This window comes from Frieseomelitta varia, unplaced genomic scaffold, assembly GCF_011392965.1.
Source record: "Frieseomelitta varia isolate USP_RPSP 00005682 unplaced genomic scaffold, Fvar_1.2 scaffold_352, whole genome shotgun sequence".
Taxonomy (NCBI): Eukaryota; Metazoa; Arthropoda; class Insecta; order Hymenoptera; family Apidae; genus Frieseomelitta; species Frieseomelitta varia.
In genome coordinates, this window is record NW_025110093.1 from 219,400 (window position 1) to 242,550 (window position 23,151).

Consider the following 23,151-nt stretch of genomic DNA (forward strand, 5'->3'; position numbering starts at 1 on the left):
TTTTTCAAAAAAAAAAAAAAAAAAAAAAAAGAAACCAGAACTCAAACACGTTAAACAATTAGCTGTTTTACTTCTTATGCACTATTTTCCTCAAATTTCAAAACGAAGAATGCAGTCTGAATAGTGTCGAATATTAAAGTCAAATTAGGAGAATAACGAGATAAGAATGAACTTTCTCCATCATGCAATATCACACCGCACAATGAGAAGCAGATCAACCTGCAGGTTGAATCTTCGTGAGGACTCGCGCGACTCCATCAACTGATATCGATCGAGCATACTTTCTATTGCCGATCCAGACACCATACAATCCACTTTCGTATCGAGCGTCGTCGTCGAGTGTTTTTGGTGCCGCGCGACGTGGACTCGCGGCCGAAGCAAAGCAAAACGCGGACACCTACGCGTGTACGCCGAATGAAAATTAATGCAGCGCAGTTCGTCTGCATAATTAATTTACAATCGTGCCGGGTACGCCGAGGGATGTAGCGCGGCAACGGCGGCGCGTCGACGTTATTTCAAACACAGCTGATTACTCGGCAAAATTGACCGCAAATTTCAATTATTTCGCGATAAATCGACGCGGCGCGGATCCGCGAGGATTATCCGTGGCGGCGTGCACTATCCGCGCATTAACGCAATTACCAGCCGGAGGAGGGTGGCCCGAAACCCACACCGTAGCTTGACGACGAACGATGTCGTTTTTCGCGACGTGGACGCAGCATCGTTGCTAGCTGCGCCCTTCGAAATCGGCCGAACGAGATTTTCCACCGGGTCGTAAATCGCAACGATGCTGGCCACGTTGCCGGTTTACACGCGCGCGAGGAATCAGCCGACACGCACAACTATTCATAGCACACACCGTGTGTGTGTGTACACCGCTGGTGATTATCTTTATTACTGCCGGATGCTGCGTACACATCGAGCCACGCTCATCCGACCGATACACCGTTAACATTTGTCTGGATATATGAAATGTATGTATGGAGATCGGGATGACCGAGCCGAGGGGATAGTTTGTGATTAACGTTGCCTCGATGCTTCTGCTGGCCTCGTGCTTTCCGCTGCTGGCTGCTTCGGTGGCTAGTTACATCTGGCATCGTTCGCCTGCGAATCTGGCTGCTCTGGCACCGATCGACTGCCTGTTGTCTGCCTGTTAAATAATCCGATCGCTACTCGACATCGCAGAGCAGCCTCGTTTCGGTCGGCGAGACGAGAAAGTTGGGAAACGATTTTCGAAGCGGTGAAACGTTTTGGTAGACGTTGAACGTTACGATTGTTACGTTGAACCATCTTTATAATAATATTTAAAGGGAAAAAATATGTACGTATCACGACGAAATTTGCGATATAGCACGTAAATTGATTGCAAAATCATAAAGAGTACGTGGAATTCAATGTGAAATTCGATACATAGTTCGAAGTGTTAATACTAGAATTATCGGCGAACAAATTGGAGCTATTGTATATAAATCTGTAACGCAGTGCAGGAAGAATGCAGACATAATTCTACGAAAACTCTCGGATTTTTACGTGTTTAGAAAAGTTGAAGACGGGGGAGAAAAGTTCAAAAAAAAAAAAAAAAGTCCGCGAAAGTGAACAGAGGCTGTAACGGAGGATTCTTTCTGTTGCAGGGGAACATCCAGCGGCGATGCAACACGGCGGAAGCTGCGGCGTCACGCCGACCATTCTACTAGCAACCTTTACCCTGGTGATCTCGAATCTGCTGAGGTGAGCGGTATCCTCGTGAGCTGCGCGACTTGGAAGCCCCGGGCTGGCTCGAGCTCGTCTCGTCTGGTAGACCGAGAGATCCGTACGTGGCACGCAGGTACCATAGAGATCACCGGGCATCGTTGAAAGAAAGAAAAAAAAAAAAAAAAAAAAAAAGAATAACGAAAAGAAAAGAAAGATAAAACGCGAACGAAGGGGACCGCCGTTCCTCTTTAACAGGCGCGCTAGATCGTGCGTTTCTCGATCGCGCGAGATTTCCCGACGAAAGAGAGCGAAAGAAACGGATCTAGGCCGTGAGATGGACAAAGTGCAATGGGATTTGGCCATGTGTGATGAACGCAGTGACACGAAAGAGCGGAGAGCCCGACTTCGCGCACACGTACGTTTTTACCGTAAAATTCATTCCTTCTGTGTCTGTCCCTCTAGCAATTTCCCCGGACGGGTCGACGCCGGCCCACGTTCTTGCGTTGGTCGTCCCGTCCCCACCCCGCGTTGATCGTCGGTGATGTGATTTCCTTCGCGAATCGTCGTGTGTGAAAGAACAGGGTCGTTCGTCCCTGGCTTGGTCTCTGTGAACTCGCGAGAAGGACAAACGCACCAGGAGTGAGAGAGTCTCGCGGGAGAGACTGCAGGAGGAACGGATGCGATCGATGAACGAGTGTGTCCAGCGTGTGCTTACTTAGCAACGCGTCTCCGTTGACTCTGAACGGATCGAGCGGATCGGACGAGACTGTTGAAACAGTCGAAACCAGCGCTGAAGTCGAACCTTTTTTCGGATCAACGATCCGACCGTTGGGGTAGCCGATTAATTACCATTAAATCGTGTAGGTAGCCTAAGTAAGTTTCTCTGTATATAAATGAGGAAGGGAGGACGTTCGTCGATGGAGTTTGTCGCGACGGTTCGGCTTGTACAGTACAACGTGTCTGACGACGGTTAATTACGAAGCAACGTCGTCGTCGGATCTGGGCAACCGCAGTTTGTACATAAAGGTTCTCGCGTATGGGACGTTCAGAGTGTGGAACCTTCAACGTCTGTCGTCAGACGAATTTGCCCAAATCTGACTCGAAAGTTAATCAGCACGATTCTTAGTAACGGAAGCGCGTGAAACGTCTTCGCTCTTCTTTTAGAAACGACAAACACGTTGATCACGCTCGATATGTTTCTGTTTGTTGGCGAGAGCTCGGTGAAAGGGAAGAGCGAGCGTGTCGATTCGTCGTTGCTCACGTCACGGTTTCACAGCTCACTCTCTGTTTCTTAGGGGTCGCGGGTTGTTTCATTCGTGCTTCGTTTTTCTTTTTTTTTTTTTTCTTCTTCTTCTTCTTTTTCGAGGGGACGTCCCTTCGTCTCCTTCGCTCGCGGTCGCGTCGCGATCGTTGGTTTCGTTCTTTCTTGTTTTTCTCCTTTTTATCGTTCGATCGTCTAATCAAAAGAAGTGATCGTGCAATCACGCTCTAAAAACGGCGGGAAAATTACCTTGTAAGAGTTATTCAATTCTACGAACGCGACTTGCGCGTAATAGGGCTCGTGTGTAGATAAGCGTACGTGTACGATTTTTAAGAGTATCGCTAATAGGTATTCGTTGCGCGAACGAGGAGCATTCTGTTACTACGTGAGTAAAGAGAGGCACGTTCGACGTGCGTGAGAATTTACCATTTATCTCGAATAAGCATCGAATTATTGTCAGGATAAATCAGTATTACTAGGAGTTTCGTTGTTTCGTGATATAGTTCTGCTGGTGCGAATTGTTGTCTTTTTCTTTTTCATTATTATTATTCCTTTCTCCTCGTTCCTTCTTCGTCTGTCGACTCTCCTTAGGACATTCAACGCGAGACACTAAGAACACGACGCCGGTAGCGACTCTAATTAATAGATTTATTACAGATAAAGAAGAAAAAAAAAAAAAAATAACGTAACGTGTAAGGGTGAAAAGAGAAGATATCATAAATCGGTATAGCGTGTTAAGACGCGACTTAACCATAGGTCTAAAATAGATTTTTTATAACGTTGTACCACGTGGGCGAGAAAACGGACTGCCAGATTGACGGACTGCCAGAATAACGCGGTGTTACGTTGCACGGGCTTCGCAGTGTGTGGACTATCGCAGCATGAGGTCCGCGATACGATATATTATTCCTTCTTGTATAGTTTATACGGTAATTTATGTCGTTGTGAGAGGACAATATTTTAAAGTTGACGCGTGTGAGGATGGTTAAAACTGGTTGTTTGAAACGAACGAGAAAGGAAAAAGAGCGAACTGACAAAGAATGGAAGGAGGGAACGATCGAACGAGACGCGAGAAACGAAACGATCGATCAGGCGCCAGTTTTCTAAAACTGAAATTCCTCGAACGTTGCCCCGTGTGTGATATTATTCGGAGATAGGGAATTTAGTGTTGGACGTTACAATCGGATTGAAATAACTAGGGAGGAGGGGGGGGGGAGAAGTCGTGATAGTCGTTATCGATGAGAGAGGAGGCAAATTTCCTTCGATTTTTCGATTGTTTGTTCCCGGATCACGAGTACTCATCGAGTCTCGCTCCTTTGGAATGGCGTTCGGTTATAACGATCTGGGTTCGACGTTACGCGAAGATCAGGGTAATGATCTCGCGCGCGAGAAATAAAACAAATAAAAAAAACGAAGCGGTAACCGTAGCCCCGCTCGAAACGCGCGTTCAAATCGCTGATAATCAAAGAAAACGAAACAGAAAAATATCGAGGGGAGAACACGTTACACGTTAATTGTGTCACTAGATAATCGATATCCGCGACTCGCATAATTACGAAATGTTGCACAATTTATAGTTAAGCCTAGATCGCATTGTACATACTAACAGAGAAACAGGAAAAAAAAATCCAGAGGAGGAAAGAAAAAAAACACACACACACACACGTAAGAAAACGGCAAAAAAAAAAATTCATAATCGACAATGTACCATGTTATAGAGGAACGTCAGTATGAATCAAAGTGGCAGAGAGGTATAAAATGCGGCGAACGAGTGCAGACTATTATACTGTAAAGATATTCATCGACGTGAATACTGTTTCAATAAATGTAATGATGATATAAAAAAAAAAAAATACCAGACTATCGCAGTTCGTTACTCCCGTATTTCAATATCAGTTTCTCAATCATTCCAGTCCGTGTTTTCTTTTCCTTTTATTTTTCTTCTTCCGTTCTTCTGCTTCTCGTTTCGTTTCGTTTCGTTTCGTCTCTGGCATTTCATTTTCCACCTTATCCCCGGGGCCAACAATGAATCTCTCTGTTGCATCGCAACTGTATCCTCCTTTTTCTCCCCTCTTTCCTGCTTAAGCGCGAGTTTCTTATCGACACGTTGTCCCGGGGCCGAAGCGATACGCAAATTACTCGAGCGTTTGCACAACCGTTCGACGCAATTCCTCGCTCCAGGAATAGAAACGAATTTGTTGTTTGCACGTCGAACGGTTACCAAACAGCATCGACCATTTAAAAAGAGAGAGAGAGAGAGAGAGAGCAGGGGGAAAAAAGAAAAATAGAATCAAAAAAAAAAGAAGAACGTGAGAGCAAGTGAGTGAGAGAGAGAGAGAGAGAATGGATACGCCAGAGTTGAGGGAAGGGGGGAGAAAAGAGAGAAAGGTGATCGATGGTACTCAACCTAAAAATTCCAGCGGTACCGGACCGGGCGCAGCAACCGTTCGAAAATTCGATCCCGATGATTTATCATCGTCAGCGGCAACACGACCGCAAGAAGTATCACTTAATCTCGCAAATGTCAAATTCTCCTCGGAACATTTTCAGATTCAATCTCTCAAGCCTGCTTTTCGCGGGGAGAACGGCGACGACGGCGACGGCGACGACGACGTGTGAAAAGAGGGGAAGAAAAGTGAGAAAGGGAAGAAAAGAAAAGAAAAGAAAGGAGAGAGAAAAAAAGAAAAATTATGGAAAAGGAAGAGGACACCCGGATATAATACGCTTACGACAAAGCGCCATTACGTCATATTTCCCCAGACACCGGAGTAATCAATTTCGCCCGTCGCCGAAAAACAATCGACCGGGGGGGAGTAGTGCCCCCCCCCCAAAGTGTCTCACGACGTTATTCGCCGCGTGAATAGCAGCGCATGGAACTATGCACTGAGGTACTGCAGGATTTGATACAATCACTCGCCACGATCCTGTCGAATTTGCTCCGTCGAATGGACCGAGAGTGAAAAAGGAAGACGGGGCAAGGGATGGTGAAAACACGCGCCCCGACTTCCGATTATGCGTGTTTCGTTCCCCTTGTCAAAACTTAGCTTTCTTCGTGCTTCGCCCCACCGTGCTGCGTCACTCGGTGTTTCCCCGCGGGAATTATTTTTCCACCCTTCCGGTTACGTTTTCTCTTAATTTCGCTTCCTTTTGTTGTAGGTGAGAGCATTCGAGATTGTAGATTTATTCGAGGGAAGAACTTACGACGGCGACCAAGCTGCTGATGAAACAGATATTGGTACATATCTTCTTTTTCTTTTTCTTTTCGTTTTTTTTTTTTTTTTTTCTTTACTAATGATAGAGCGAGATGTTATCAAGTCTTCTGCTTCGACTTTGTTCCTCTCCGACGTGGTAACATCGATATTGGGATATTGCGTGGTTTACGTTGAGAAAGGGAGGAAATTTCGAGTAATTACCAGAAAACGTTTCGGATTCGGATAATTATAGAACTAAGTGAAAATAACTTGCGGCGAACGAAGCAACATGCACGCGCTATTATATTATAATAATCACTGAGGATATTAACATTGGGCAAACTTCTTTCCGTTTAATGAGCAGAAATTATATCCTCGCGGAAAACTATGTCGAACGTTCCGCTCGTATGCACGCTGCGCAGTAACGAGTCAAATAGAACTTTCGAAATGTAGATTAGCTGAAATTAAAATAAATTTGAATAATTAAAATCGCTTGAGACCCGCTCGGCTCAAATAATCCTGTCTCATCAGGGACTTAACAACGAACGTGATACGGGGGGGGGGACTTTGGTGTAAATGCGCGCGGATCCTTTTTTCTCACTTTCGCGCTGCAGAGGTTCGGCAGTTTTCCTTTTGTCATTGAAAAGCAACCGATTCGCCGATGGCGACAACAGTTGAAAACGTAGTCGTGTTGTTCCATCGGTCCGACAAGCGTACGAGTTTACGCACGAAGTAGTTTCCAGCGCGTGAAACTCGTCGTTCTCGTGTGTGCACTGATTAAACAGCGAGGGACAGGGAAAAAGAAAGAGAGAGAGAAAGAGAGAGAGAAAGAATGAGAAAAAATCGAGGGAAATTGTCGATATACGCGTGGCTAGATCAATTTTACATGATCACGGGGCTTTTCGAGGGGAGTAGGAACGTATCGCGGAACGGAAACCGTACTAGACTCGTCTTTTAAATAGTTCCACGGTCGAGCAACTTTTCAAACGGTCGTTGAACCGATCTCGCGGTCGCTAATCTCTGTTGATTGCGCACGAACGTTCGATAACCCCGCTCCGACTAGTTCCAGTTTTATTGGAAACTTCCCACGAAAAGCAATCTTCTCGCACGAATCTTCTGCGAATATTTTTCGATTTGTTAATATTTCTTTTTTTTTTTTTCTTCTTTCCTCAAATCGACGAGTCGCATAGTTTTCAAGGACATGCAACAGTGAGTGTCAACTGTGATAGTTTCGACGACTGGAAATTGCGTTTTCCCATTGCACCAACTGAAAGTGAATCTTTTCGAAAATGATTTGTGCACGGTCGTTCGATTTGTCGTTACGAAAGCGTATGAATATGACAGTGAAAAGAGTCGTTAGATATTTCGCGTAAACCAGTGGGAAAAGTCGAGAGAAACTCCGACTGATATAAAATATCAGCCGTCTATCGAGCCCTGTTTGCCGATATTTTACCGGTTTAATTGTTTTTCGATAGTCGAGAGCAATTCCGGGCTTTCGTCCGCGATTCAGAGGGCTGGCAGAGGCTGCAAGCGTTCGGTGGATCTTGACTATTCGTTACGGGGAAACTGAATCGCGAGTTAACGATCCAAGATGCGTTCCGTCTTTTATAGAGCGAGTTCTTTTTTCTCTTTCCTTTTTTTTTTTTTTTGTTTTTCTTCATTCTCTCGACAAGAAAACGAATCTTCAACAAACCATCCAAATGGAATCAGAAGCCGTAATAAATCGTACCGATTGTTTGAAAAACAAAAGTTTTTCGTTCGAACGGAAAAACATTCAATTCGCCGGGTTTTTTTCCATTTTTTGGGGAAAATTGGGAAAACACAACCGACCGATATCAACAAGACAGGCAACTCTCTCTCTCTATATATATATATTTTTTTTTCAACTTCCCCCGGTTGATTTTTGACAGAAATATCGATAGCCATAACACGGCAGATTACTTTAGTAAATTGAATTTTTATCGAAATCACGTCACTTAACGAAATTCGGTGCCGCGCGGCGAACAGTGGCTTTAAATCGGCCCAGTTTTTCGTAGCTATTCACGCGGATCTATCGAATTGGGGCGAAACGTGGGCGGGTTGGTCGCCCGATGAAAACGGGACATTCGTTTGCTGGTGTTTATTCGTTACAGCGAAATTGAATCGCGCGTCAACAAAGCAAGATTACAAACACTTTTTTTTATGGGAAACACAATCGCACGCGTTCGTTTGCCGGGTAACGAGGCAAATGACGGTGAAAATTAATTGTCATTTCCCCATTCGATTGCGAGACATTCGAACGGCAGAAATTTCTCACCCTTCGGCGAAACAAATGAATTAATCGCGCACGTTATTGATTCCTCGTCACTTTTCTTATCTGCGATGACCATTCTTTCTCTCAGTGATGTACATTTCATATAAATTATTCTGCAATTATTAGTTAGCAACAGAATTAGGCGCAGCTATCGTGATTATATCGCTAAAGTAAAAAAATTTTTGAAACTTGTACATTTACGTGTGTATATTTAGTGAGACGTTCGTACGAGTGAGCATTGGATAATTAAAACTAAAAATATTCTGCGCCTTAATGATACACGTATAATTGTTAGTATAAATACATAACATACTCGTTTGAACAATTGTCTGTTAGATACTAACGTCCTCTTAATCGATACACGATTTTTCACAAAGCATCGCGCTGTTGTTATTGCTGCATTTGCTGAATCGAGCTGATCTTTAATTTGAGCAAGGATGAAAGACAATGTAGAAGATACGCGAAATTTATTGCCGGTGGACGATGCCGCTAACGAATGTGTCCCTCGGGAGCAGAGAGAGAGAGAGAGAGAAAGAGAAAGAGAGCGGCTGGACAATGCAGTTTTCCAATTTTCACCCTGCCCATCCTCTCTCCTCTCTTCGTTCGACCTCTATGGTTTACCTACTACTCCGTTCTCTCTTTCTTTCTCTCTCGCCCTTTATCATTCGCAAACCGAACAATCATAAAGCATGTTGATTCACGACCCGTCGTAAATTTAGCGTTATTTTATCCTTACCCTTCGCATCGTTTTAAACGGATACTTTAAACGATCCTGAGGATCGCCCAGTTCCAATGCGTATTGTCGCTCGAACACACGGGAATCTCGATTTGTCGTTAAACCTCCGAGTTTTACGACTTATCGATATTTGGAATGTATCTTTTCCATTAAAAAAAATATATATATATATGTATCTTTTTATGTCACATTTTTCATATAACGTGGATAATATATACTCGAAATTTGTAGATAATCAGAGTATCTTGAACATTTCACATTTTTTGAAGTATTTCGAAATATAAGTAAAGTTTTCCTGTGTTCGTAGCTTTTGAATAAAGTTACAGTTATTAGTTGAACGTCGAGAAATAAGTTTCTGTTAATTAGTCACAGAAATCGGTGTCCACCACGTCGCGCAGATCTTCAGTAACAGTCTAGATCGAGGGATGAAATTTCGGTGAAGTCAGCAACCTGTTTCACCACTGGCAGGATAGCTCGACGCTTTTAAACGAAACGCTGAAAAGCACTAGGTTCTTTTCAGCAGTAAAAAGAACTAGAAAATTATCGCTCTCAATTTCAATCTCGCGAACGTTAGAAATTGAACGAGTAACAGCATCGACCCGATCGCTCAAGATCCACGAGAATTAAACCTGGGACCGCGACCCAGCGTGAGTGATTATCACAGGCCATTATTTAACCCTGCTGGAGAGTTAAATCCGAAAGAATTTTCTCTGCAGCTCGGCGCTGATTAATTTAGAAGACCCGCGGTTCAATCCCTTTCCATCTGTTCGCCTCCCGGTGCCTGAAGCAATTTCACGTGAGATCTCTAGCCTCGAAGTTTTCGGAATTTATAAATGAAAATCCAGCCGGAAGCCCGATCCCGCTCTTTCCGCCCCCTAGGAATTGGCCCGAGAAATTTTATATTCAGGACATTACTGCGTGCTAAATTATTTTTCAAGTTCGGACACACACACACACACACACACACGCACACACTGTAGCTGAAATAGGACCACCACCGTCGCTGGTGTAGCCAGCGGTAACTGTTTCCGGTCGAGAGCCTTGTCATTCAGGTTCACCCTCAAACCATCCAGTTTCGTTCCATTCCGCGCTCGCAGAATACCATTTCACCCGATCTCCGCCAGTGTCACTGGCCTGTGCAAGACGACCGGCCAACTTTTTGCCCGACTTCAACAAATTTCGCCTCTAACGGTTCGCCAAGCAGATCCGAGGTTTCATTGTTCAGCGGCTAAAACTCGGACAAAACTTACCCATCACCTCACGGCGGTCGATTAAAGATTGTGGCCCGCGTTCGAAAAATTCTCGTCGAAGGTATTTTACTGGCTGTCGGACGACGTTTCAGAGGTTCGAAGCGTTTACTTCCGAGTTTAGAGCAAATTAGAAATCGGAGCGAAATGTTAGAGTAACGAACGATTGTACTGAGATTGTAGGAATGTCACGGATTCAACGAATTCTTGTGCTGAACGTGAATGCGCATCAAATAATAGCCTTCGAAATTCTCCAGAAGATTCCACGAAGGATCCACCTTCTACATTACTACGAACTTTCTTATAGCTTTATTGCAACGTTCTGATTAAAAAAAAAAAAAGTACACTGAAACGCGTGAAGAAAATTCGGAAAATTCCAGTCCACGAAATACCCAGTCACCCATTCTTAATCGAATTGAAAAAAGGATCCCAAAGAAGGGTTTCGCGTGTCAGTTACGCCTACACATTTGACTATTTAATTACGTCCCGTGTCGTTCCATTTATCCTGACTGTCGTTGCTTCGACGCGAACGATCCATAATGCCGCGGTCACGGCTTTTATCAGCGTTGGTACGTAAAGTTCGAGTGTCACGAGGGCATTGTGAAGTCGCGCGGAGGTGGTTGTCGGAGCCGTGTGAAAAGGACGAGGCGGAGTGTAAAAACTCCTGATCGGACAGGATTACGTAACGGATGGACACGCGCGTGTCGAAGGGCAGAAAGCAGAGGAGAGGGTGTGTAACACGTTCGTCTATCCCGCAACGTGGCGCGTCGTCCCGATTCACCAGCACGATCAAATATTTAATTTGTTCGTCACCCTGGCATTCGACCGCGTAAAAACCACCGGCCCCGGGTTATTTGTAATTCATAACGCATCAAAGTGCTCGGGAACGATGAGAATCCGCCATCCGTGAAACGATTTTTCAAGCGTCATGAACGGCGGCCGATTCGAGCCTCGAGACACTTCGTTCTGGGTCACGGGCTTACTGATTTTCTGAATTTTCACCCGAGAGGATCGGCGTTCTCTTTCGCATTCAGATTCCGTTTCAAACTCGTTTTCAATTTAGCAGCGTTTTCGTTTTAAGGTGGAAGAAAGGTGAAGACTGAAGTACGCATCACCGAATCCCCAATTTCCTAAACTCGCAAATTTCTGTGACCAATCGATCATTTTAATCACTGTAATTGCTCTGGTCTTAAACTATTCGGGAGTTTAGGGTATAGTAGAATTTGACGATTTATGTTGTTCGAAGGGTTTTATTTCAGAAATATCGTACAAAGGTTAAATAAATCTAGAGGTACAGTTAAATATCTTCGTGCCATTGTAAACCTAGTGGATCTGATGTACAGATCAATTCGTCGTCGGTAATGATTAAAGATCTACTTACAATATCGCAAATAATAAATACTATCTTAATCGTGGTGCAAATTGTGCGCGTTTAAGAACGTTTAAAAGCTGATCAATTATATATCAACTTAAGTCATTAACTTCTGGAAATCAGACGAAAAAATTTTGAAATAAATCTTCATCCTAGTGTTAAGATATTTGGACAGGAATAAGTAGAATAGATCGGTCGTTGATCAGACGTTTCTGGTCTCTCGTACGAGAACAAGAATTTTGACGACACTTTTGCCAACAATTTAAGAAAGAAAAAAGAAGAGACATCTTCCGATACAAAATATTTTTTGTCGATTCGCGATTAGATGAACAATTAGCGTCAAATTAGTATCAATTTCGTCCTCTCCAACTCCTCTCGGTAAAATCGACGAAACTTCCGAGAGATGTGTAAAATAAAATCGGGCAAGCGGAATTTCCCGACGAAGAGAAGCAGTGACTCGTTTAACCCGCCGAGTGAAGAAATAATTTACAACCGCGTAAAATCGTTGCGCGCGTGTAAAATTCTACGTGGAAAAGCCGGCCGGCGTTACATTTTCATCGTGCTCGGCGAATCAAGTTACGAATGAAGAAAAAGAATTTCATTAATACCGGTTCCTCACCGGTGCAGACATCGACGGAGTTAAGATACAGGATATCAAATTACTTGCACGTCCTTTGACGTTACTCGGCCACTTTAATCCCATTGACTTGAAGAGGAACGCTTTCAAAGAAGCGTCGCGAATTGCGAGAGCGCAAGGCGAAAAACGACGGATTCCAACACGGACCGTTCCAACCGGGGATCGTCGTTTGCGGCTTGCTGAATTATTTACGTAAAAAATAAATTTTGTACCAAAAAGATTCCTCTGACCATCCGTTCTCAGCCATTTTTCCTCGACGGATCACTTTTAACCTCTCCTTAATAATTCTTAAAGGGAATACCTTTTCGCTTAGTCGCGGGAATTTAACGCGCGTGCGAGAGAGAAGAATGATCCAGAAAATAACGTTAACTGGCTAAACGATTCGTTATTTCCATCCGTATGTACGTACGTACGTTCCGCGAGCGCAAATATTTGAATTTTACTTTCATTCCGATTGCAAAAACGAACGAACGCGGCGCGCCGGGTTTTAAAGCAGTCTCTCTCTCGTAGATGGAGAGCGGTGATTCGCGAGAGCGCAGATGGCTCCTGGTTGTTTCAATAATTCCCGATTCCTGTTGAACTAGCGTAATCGATTCCACTCGGCTGTGCCCGCAATCGCTGCGTCGTGTTTCGTCGTTCACTTGGTCTTGTTAGTTGTTCGCAAATGTCGGTGTGCGAAATCGCGTTGTCACGTTGTTGAAAGGGGACGAAGACCGTGTGAGAAAAATCGACAAATTTATTTACATCGCTCGAGTGGCTTATGATATTCTGTAAAGTGTAAACAGTATTGTTACTTCTCCATAGATAATATTATTAATATTCTTTAAACGTTCACACATAGTCTCTCAGTGGAATCTCTTTCTACAAAGTTTCACGTGTCAATTTTTTCTGTCCACGAAAAAAAAAGTGCTAGAATTATAATAGTCCACTCGTCACGTTTCTCACGCACGGGTCCTTCGGCCGGTGATCGATTCACCGTTCCATCGAGGACTTAATCTCAAATTAATTTCAGGCATTTATTTCGCGAAGCGCGCACCCTGCAAATCCCTCCGAATAATCTGTGCAAAGCCGAGAGTCGCTTTGTGGCGATTCAAACGACGCTGGCGTTTCCGTTACGTCGTAGCGGCGCCTCGTTACCCTCTTATCAATAATTTCTACGTATCTAACTTACGATCTAACTCGCCGTTTGGTCGAATTTCTAGGTACTTTCTCTCCGCCGTGGCGTCGCGTTGCGGGAATGAGAGAACAGGGACAGAATGAGAGACAGGGAGAGACGCGCGTGAAATACTGTTGCAGTGTGCGCTATTGCAGGAAAGTTTGGCTGTTTCGTGCGAGTATTAGAAACCACGAGAACGGAAGTAGAAGCCCGGCCCAGTGCCTGACGTCACATCCGCAGGAAACGTATCCGGCGTCACGTTGCATGGCTTCCGTACGTTCGCCTGAAACAGAGAAGAAATGAAACGCAATTTTTCTCATTGTCAATGAACTGAATTCCCGAGTTTTGTCGATCGACAAGAAATCACAGATTTATGATTATAAGCGGAGCGAGAGCGATTCACGCGCGATCGAGGGGCGGAGGAACGGCATCGATGGTGTTAGCCGGCACGAAAGAGTAATGAAACCGGTCACTCGTAAATCAACGTCTCGCGGGGACTATCGGATTATTGGTTTTTTTCCTACGTCACCGGACCCTCGAACGAGCTAACGTCTTCATTAATTACCACGCTTTTTAGCCACCAGTTGGACGCTTTTCACCCTTAAATAGGGGAGTAACGTGTAATTAGTCGGAAGCCTAGATCGCGATTTTCTCGAGAGAGCTTTCTTGGTAAGTTGTTGCAATAACTTTTTTTTCTTTGTTTTATTCTCGACGTTTTCGTGTATCGTGACTCCACGAATGCGAAACGCTCGGGATGTATAAAAGATTCGGGATTTGCGAATTATCGCGGTGAGTTCAAACCGAATTGCGAAATTCGTGAGCATATCGTACACTAACGCTCGTAACAAGCGTCACAGATAGGAGCGTGGATGTTCATTTGTTGCAACAAAACGTTGTTTAACGTTTAATAAACGACACGAATTCCAACATAAATTCAGTCAAAGCGGAGATTCATTCGTTTGGTTTGAATATTAGTTTCGTCATCAGTTTCCCTCAGATATTGTCATGGCGCGGGCTTGCTTTAATTTGTTCTAAAAAAAATTCCGACTCGGCGTCAGTCTGTTGAAAATGAAATGTCCGATTTGACAAATTGTACACGATTCGGTCACTCGTTACGGTCCGCGAACCAATTGCCAGCGCAAAGGATTGAAATCATAGAATAAATTCAGTCGAAGATTGATTATTCTCGGCGCGTCGACGCAAAAGAGATAAATATGTTTCCCCGGCGCGAGAGTTGAATTTTGTGAAACATAGGGGATTCGAAGGGTCGTAACACATAATAAAGATATTACACGTCCCACGCGCGAATGCAAAGAACGTGACACGAGCAGATGGTACCAGGCACGTGTACGCGTGCTCAGCTGTGCTTACAAGAACGTCGCTTGACGTTGCCAAAATCTATTTCATAAGATGTCGTGGGCCACGTGTGCGGAAGATTCCCGCGGTTTAACGTCCTAATATTAAATTATCGCCGACGAATGCCAGGGCTCTTCTTCGAACTTCTGGCCCTTGACGTACGATCCGACGAGAATCCTAGAGGAAACTTTCGGTATTCAAAAGTAAATGGAGAAATAAAAACGAACGAATCGCTTCAGCTTCCAAGTTGAAAGACTCTATAAAAATTAAATATTAAACTACCGAATAAAGATAATTTCCTTGAAATTGGTATTTACAGAGTAATGGAACGAGAAAAAATTTACTCCACGAGGCGGAAATGTAACTACCATAATTACGTTTCTCTGCGGTCTCTAAGCGCGGATTGCCCAAACCGCTCAATTTTTTCGAAGAGGGTGGGAATTGAAACGAAACGCTGAGAAGAACAGAGGAAGTTCGAAAACGTTGAAAAATCATCCGAGTCTCAAGCGGCAACAAAAGAAGCTCCGTAAGAAAAGTTCGTCCGAGTCATTAACGATGTAGAAGCTTCGATTATGGTTGTTGGCTTCTCGGTGGCTGGGCGATGTTGGCGCACTTCCGCCTTAACAGCCCTTTACGACCACCGACACCGACCTCGAGATCTCGATTCTTTCTCCGAGGGACCGCGGTTAGGTACTCTTTTTAATGGTTTTCTTCCACGATTACACAAGCGTGATCCTCTCGGCGGTGGAAATAGAAGCACTTTATGAGGTCGAGGCCAGATTACGCCCGGCTATGTACATTGGAAACCAATAAATTTTCATTTTCATTTTCCTTTTCTACAGCCGGGGTAGAGATACTTTGCTTTCGTACCGCTGTGGCCCGTTTGTTCGTGTTGAAAATTCCGCGGCGATTACCTCACCCTCTTGTTCCCCGACGGTGAAACCGTTATCACGCTGTTATATTTTTTGAAACTCTCATCGAAGGATCCAATTACTCGTGGAATTGTTCGAAACGAAATATCGTCGATAACGGAAATGTCCCTCGGGTGATTTTCAATCTTCTAATTATTAGATTACTGGATGAAGCGGCAATTCCTTCACGAAGATCGATCGTGACTGATCGCATTAATTCCTAATCGGTATTAATTCCTGAAGTCGCGTAACATGGGGCCATGTGTACTGTAACGTGTAGGGGCCATTTACTGTCAGACGTTCGCATGAAATTCGTATCAGTGGCGCGGTATGCTCGATGGACTACGATTTAAAACAACCGATCTGTCGGGATATTATAGTTTAGCAAATCACGTCGCAACTCTGCTTTCTAAAGGCTAAACACCAGACACACCGTTGGGAATTATAAATCATAGGGAGAATACCAATTTCCGATCAATTGGGAATCGGCAATTGGAAATTCCTTGGTTAATGCGAGCTGGTGGGGGAAGAGAGGATTCAGAGGTAAAGAGGCGCGATATAAATCTCTGTCGAGGCGCGATTTGATTCACTGCCGATGGAACGGCGTTGGTGGTGGCAGAGGCCATGATCTGCGGTTTACACAATTTCCTCGGCAGTCTGTTCTAGTTCTGGCGCCTCGTGGCCAGAAGATCACGACGGATTCCGGACATCAGCGCACGATCCACTTTCTCGTCCTTTGTCGAGGGTGGGTATCAAGGATGGTTAATTGGCTGCCCCGATACACTATTGGTCAATTGAGCGTTTAATTAGAGTGGCAGGGTATCGATGGATTTTCGGTTACGCGGCATTAGTCGATGATCTTCGGAGTCTGGCCGTGTTTCGAATACGCCTGTCGCCGAGATTCATTCAGATCGAAGAATGATATTCGAATAAATCCATCGGTCAATGATCAGTGACGTTAAATTCGCATTGGGAAGGATATTACGCGACGTGTAATAAAAAACACTTTTACGTCTGCGTTTCATGCGCGTACGTGTGTGCAAAACATTTTAAAATTTTTATTAGCGGCATAATGAAACACGTTTGTCGTTTAAAATCAATCGGGAAATGCATAAATACATGTATGGAAAAGAGTTGCAATATGACGTTGATTTTATCAATCGTTTGTTCGACTGAACGAAAAATTACTTACGTTTATTAATGTTGCTGGAATTATATTTTCACCAAATTATCGAGCAATGTTTCCCTCATTAACGTAAACAGTGGTCTTAAATATGTAATCAGTGTTAAACATGGCCCCGCTGAATATTTAAGCTTATCAATATACAATTAAATTGATCGTTTCATGGTGTCTGCAAAATGTTTGATAGCTTTCACGTATTCAATTTCAGGTTTAATTTCCAATATCTACAGCGTCACACTAATAAAATTTCATATAATAGGCATACAAGATAGAAACCGTATATTCAGTTCAATACATTAGAAGCAGTATCTTTGGTCAAAATGTTGCGAGTGATTTACAAGGTCGCACTCGTAGTAAGTTTCAACGTTATATTTTTTTCCCCTCGGTGCAGATCCCGGTGCACCAATATGTCGCCTCGAGATTCATGGCTACTTTCGAGATTTTCAAATATACACATATACATATACACGTATATATGTAATATATATACGGTGCTCGGTGCGCAGAGGCAACATCACGCTAAAGTTAGTAGGGAGTTTAATACCTAACGACTCCCCAAGCTACCGTTTATACGGCTCCAAATTTCATCTTCCGCCCCTTTCTTTTCCTCCTCGTTCCTCGCACGGTCGCGCGACTCGTCTTGCCTCGGCGATATTATTAAATTTCCTGGGCGAATTGAAGCAAAAGAAAATTCATTCTTGTCCCACGGTGTTATTAAAAAAGAGCCACCGCGTGGCGGCTCACGCTCCACGCTAGGAGGAACGGTTGGAGGGCAGAAAACTTGCCGGTCGCGAGCGAGAAATTTCATACTATTCGATTCTCTCTATCAAAATTTTCACGGTGGAAGGGAAGGGGTTTGAAAGCTCCGCTGAATATATCCGGCTCGATGAAACGAGCTCAATTTCACTGACGGTCGACGTGAAATTTCTGAACATCGGCAATTAACGTGCCCAATGAAATACCATTCTCTTTCGCGATTCCATTCGTTTCGGAACAGCGCCGACACGAACAAGCGAAACAACCCGGTTTTTCCGATGGTATGCGACGTATGAGAAAATGTCAAACTGTGATCACCGATCCTCTCTCTCTCTCTCTGGATTTTCACTCGGTCGCACGATCGCCAACTGCGTACAAGCGCAACTTTGAACACCGATCAGCCTAATGACTGCGAAAACATTTCGCGGAAAGTGGTACTGGGGAAGAAGGATCGGTTTGCGAAACGCGAATGGACACTATTTCCTTCGGTGAAGCTGGACCAGTCGGAGTTGCACTTGCGCAACTTCTCGCGCTTGTAGATCACTCCATTCGTAGTGCTAACTTTTCTCTCTCTCTCTCTCTCTCTCTCTCTCTCTCTTCGTGATAATAGGCAGACTTTCGCATTAACAAATTGATACCGACAATGTGGCTCTTGCAATCCACTCAGAAATCCAGAACCGACCAACAGCGATCATGATTGAGAAAGAGAAAGAGAGAGGAAACGGACGACCATTGGACGTCGAACGTTATTGTCGCTTTGGAAAAAAGGATGGTAATTAATGTCGTTGATACACGTGGACAACGGGACGATGAAAGCAATGAGTTTAGCTGGAAATCGTGCACGGCCGGGAGAAACAATGAGCAAAATCGTGGTCCAATTAGCGGTGTAATGGGGGCACGATAATTCGCGGCGATAAAGCTTCCCTCCACTCTCGGAGGAGCGGAGGATCGTTTGAACGCCACAGATTGCCCCATCTGGCCTTAATAATTTTCTTTAATCGCTTGCATTCTATATTTAATTCGTAGCGTCTGATAGCGAGGAGCGGCGCGCCGGTGATGTACAGTTCTTTGGTAAGCTCGGTAGGCTAGCTTAGCGGGGCACTTATGGCTGATTTATGCGATCCATTACCACTACCAGTGACCCAATAGGGCCGTACGCCAACCTCCACGCTTGAGCCAGATCGGCGCCGCCTCTTAAAGGCTGACTCGCAAGGCCCTGCGTTAGCCTTAAACCATACTCCGCGCGGCGAATCTTATTAAGGTCAATGATGATACTCGCGTGCTTCGCGCGATGACGCCGTTACGACCGTTATATCATTCCTGCCACCGGATTCGAGATTATAATCTTGGAATTTCGTTCGCTCGTAAGAGTGGGAAGATCGTTCTACCGATAACCAGTTCGAACGAATTTTCCTGCATTTTTATATGCGATCTTCTTTTCACGATCCGGGTACAGAGCAGAGATGTCAGAGACTCAAACTTCCAAATGGGAGGTTTTGGAGAGCGTTCGAATCTCTACGGTCGAAGCAAACAAATGTCAAGCTCGATGCTTTCGCGATGATCGGTTGATCGACGAGAAGAAAATAAGATCGAGCGTAAACTCTCGACTTTCTCTACAATTGGATCCACTTGGAACGCGTTTTCCTCTTCGAACTTGGCGCTAATTTCAAAGGAAAGCAGGAAAGGAAAGAAGCTCGCCAATTTCACGAAAGAAGACGGCAAAAGGAGGAAGAAGGTGGAGGGATTCTTAGACAACACGTCGTTCGCTAGCTAGCTTTTAACTGCAGTTTCCTGCTGCCATTAGAGCCGGCCGAACTCGTTGGCCAAAATTTCTCGCAAAGGGTGGCCGAGACCTGTTCAACTCGGTAATCCGAGCAACAACAGCGCCGAGAGCTCATCGCCGTCCTTAATAGCGCGCTCTGAATACGAGCCAAATATTAAAATCGCCCGACCGACGACCGACTTCAAAGACGCGAACGAGCGAGCGAGCTTTCGCTACGGATTCCGGAAGATTAGTCCGGGGGAAGAAATTTCGTCGGGAATTCGGTGGCTCCGTGGACGCGGACAAATCTTTTCGCGGAAACATCTTTTCGCGGAAACAAGCATCGACTCACGGATAGTTCGGCGAACGAACGGCGAACGAACGGAGAACGATGGAAGAGAGGAGGTCGTGGATGGAATGGAACGAACAGACGAAAAGGAAATGGGACGGCGAAATGGATAAATGAGCAGAACCGCGAAAGACGAGAGGGATTTGGAAGGAAGGAGGGAGGGTTGGCGAAAACTTCTCTGGAGGACGAAACGAACGGTTGTTGGAGTGCCCTTCGGTGTCGGGACGGCTATGAAGATATCGAGGAGTAGGACTGTAGACAAGAAGGCGGAATAGGGAAAAGGAGAGGGACGGTGATGTGCAATTAGGAAAATTGAATCCTGGCGTAATTAACTTTCTTAATTAATAGAATCGCGGGATTGTATCTTTAATCTGGCCGGTGGAAGTGCTTCTGGCGGCTTCTGTCACCGAACGAGAGGCGAGAGCGTGGCTTGGATCTGACTCTATCCAGCGGACGGATGCAGAGAGGATGGTGGACGGACGACGAAGAGCGAGACGACGGGGGATTGACGAACGAGTGTAAGGAGAGAGCGTAAGGGCAGAGAGGCAAAGAGATAAGACAGAGAGATTGTTGCAAGATGCGGGAGCGGGAACTACTCCTAGAGCCGGAACCAACGGTGGGAGCCCCGTTGTAAGTTTTGATATATGCGCGACGTTATTTACGATCGCATAAGAATTAGCTCAGACAGCAATCCGGTCTCTTCTCCCCGGGGCAAAAAGCCGACTGTTTGTAGCCGCGGACTGGCACGCTGTACCTCGCTGGTTTTTTGCTCGTTCCGCTTCCATTCCGGAAAAGTCCTTAAATCTCGCGCGCGCGCGCGCGCGCCGCGTTCGACGAATCAGCCAAATGACGTTTCTTGCGCCGCGGCCCGGTTGTATCGATGGGATTTCGGCCGACGTTAATTTCACTCAGCTTCCTCGATGAGAATATTAATATTAATTCTACAATAACACCGTGCAATGTAAAGCTATATAGAAACAAACCGAAAACTTTTTCTCCCTTTTTTTTTTTAATTAAAGGTAGTGACTTTGAGTATGTAATTGTAAGTTTGTAGAAGTTTATGTGACAGTTACATTTTATTAAATAGTTGCAAACTACATTTATTAGGTTATTAAAATATATATATACACACACACACACATATATATATTTTAATAACATAATAAATGTGTGCAGTAGTTTGCAACTATTTATATACAGTGGGGTGCAAAATTGAGTCAATAATAAAAATTTGTGAGAAAAATATCTTTTATTGTTAAATAAAGTATAAAAACATGAAAATAAACTTGACTATCTGATTCTTTATAGTTTTAGGAAACTGAAGCTATTTTTTAACTTTTACGATTAGGTTTCTTCCTGATAGAGAAAATTAAAAAACATAGAATCAATTTTGCACCAGAATTTTTTTCTATTTAACAATGAAAAATATTTTTCTCAAAAATTTTTGTTATTGACTCAATTTTGCACCTCACTGTATATAGTTCAGTATAATGTAGCTCTAAATTCTAATAATTCTAAACAGTTCTGTGTATAATTCCATACGGAACTATTTAGAATTATTATTACTCGATGTATGTACATTTCGTTGCCAAAAATTCGTAACATCGCGACGCAACGGGAAAGAAAAATCGAAGAGATCTCGAAGAACCTCTGGACGGGGCGTTGAATTCGAGGGTATCGAAAGTTTGTTCAAGTAACCTCACGTTCCACGGAAGAAACACGGAAGAGGAGACGACCGAAACATTCGCTCGACTTCTGAACGAGATCGTCGCGGACGAATTATGCCGGCCGCGTGAAAAATTAACGAGGGATCGTTTTCGACGGTTCCGGACGTTCGTTAGAAAGCCGAGCGGCAAGTCATTTTTCTCTCCGGGTTCCTTTTACAGCCGCCGGCAGATTAATTAATCACACCGTGCCGATTTCGTTCGACCGCGGCGGATCGATTAATAAAACCGAAGCCCGGACTCGCTCGTTATTTAAGTTAACTTTCACGCGCGGTGCAGTTAATTACGCCGATCGATGGGACCCGCATATTTTTGACGTTCGGCGATGCACCCGCGGAAACTCGTTTTGACGAGGCGCCTTTAATCCCCGTCACCCGGGGATACAAACAATGAGCCACGAATCCACGATGAAACGCGTAAACTTGTAATCCGTTCGAAATGATACAGTAACTCGACGCGGACGTCTGATTTATGATCTTATGGTCAACGCTTGTTTTCATCGTGGAATCTGTCCGAACACGTTGATAATATTACGTAATATTTTCTATGTATTTTGTAAACAAATCTTCACTGTTAACCGAAGATTATTATTTAACTTACTACCATCGTGCGGTTTAGCGAAACTTCGTCAGTTTGTTATCGAGACTTTGAGTGTGGTGTAGCGAAAAATGACAAAGTGACTCGTTCCAATTGAAGTTTTAAAAGGAATTGTGCTAGAGAATGGTGTATCATCGCGTTGTTTCAGAGGTAAGTCGATATTTCCGATTTTACTAATCCTTTTCAACTCTCGTTAAAATAGTTCAAGAGTTTGATGAGAAAAACGAGAGTCGCATAAGAAATTAAAAATACGTTTCTTATTAACTTTTCAATAGATCTGATAAGATCTATGATCATACATTGATACAATTTGTATGAAAGCTGATTACATCGTGCTTCGAAGAAATTTGTCAATTCTGTTTATCAGATAAAATGTAAAATTCATCTACTAAACTAATACTGAAACACATTCATACTGTTGATTGATGTATCATTTGATATAAATTAATTATTTCAGGTATCTCAACTCCAACACCGACTAAACATTCCAGAGGTTAATTAATTAATTCCCACTCTCGTGCGTGAAATTTCATACCGCGGCCAATGTTTCTTCAACGTTATTGCTCCGTGATTATAATCACGAATACTTGCAATAACTGCAAATTGTAACGTTTCTCCAGTTTTTTCTACAGCACGCTAAATTCCATTCGACGTAAATTTTATCCACGATAACATGAATTTCTCTTCAACCCATTTTGACGAACGATCTCCTAACTAGATCGTTTCCTTCTCGAGCCGCGAGAATTTACAATTACACGATGTTTCATCGAGATACGCAATTTACGCGGCATTTATAGCGCTATTTACGAGGGAGTATTTGCGTCAGGTTGAGCTCGTAAAAATCATCTCGATGCCGAAGCGGCCAGTGACTGGTAGCGTTTAATTCCAGTCGGGCGGTAATTCTTTTCGAAAGCAGCTACTCGACCGG

At 44.0% G+C, this 23,151-nt stretch overlaps 2 protein-coding genes across 4 annotated transcripts in view; one reads left to right on the plus strand and one right to left on the minus strand.

Annotated features, from left to right (window-relative positions):
- Positions 1–4,806, plus strand: part of LOC122530694 (zwei Ig domain protein zig-8-like) — a 19,261-nt gene extending 14,455 nt beyond the window's left edge. The window contains exon 6 of the mRNA XM_043657877.1: positions 1,632–4,806. Within this exon, the coding sequence (XP_043513812.1) occupies positions 1,632–1,732 (101 nt within the window). The 3' untranslated portion in view covers positions 1,733–4,806. The remainder of the gene's footprint in view (positions 1–1,631) is intronic.
- Positions 4,807–11,664: 6,858 nt separating this feature from the next.
- The window catches only part of LOC122530679 (fibroblast growth factor receptor 1-like), a 121,673-nt gene continuing 110,186 nt past the window's right edge, over positions 11,665–23,151 (minus strand). For all 3 annotated transcript variants that reach the window (XM_043657839.1, XM_043657838.1, XM_043657837.1), the window contains one exon: positions 11,665–13,868. In XM_043657839.1, the coding sequence (XP_043513774.1) occupies positions 13,767–13,868 (102 nt within the window). In that variant the 3' untranslated portion in view covers positions 11,665–13,766. The remainder of the gene's footprint in view (positions 13,869–23,151) is intronic.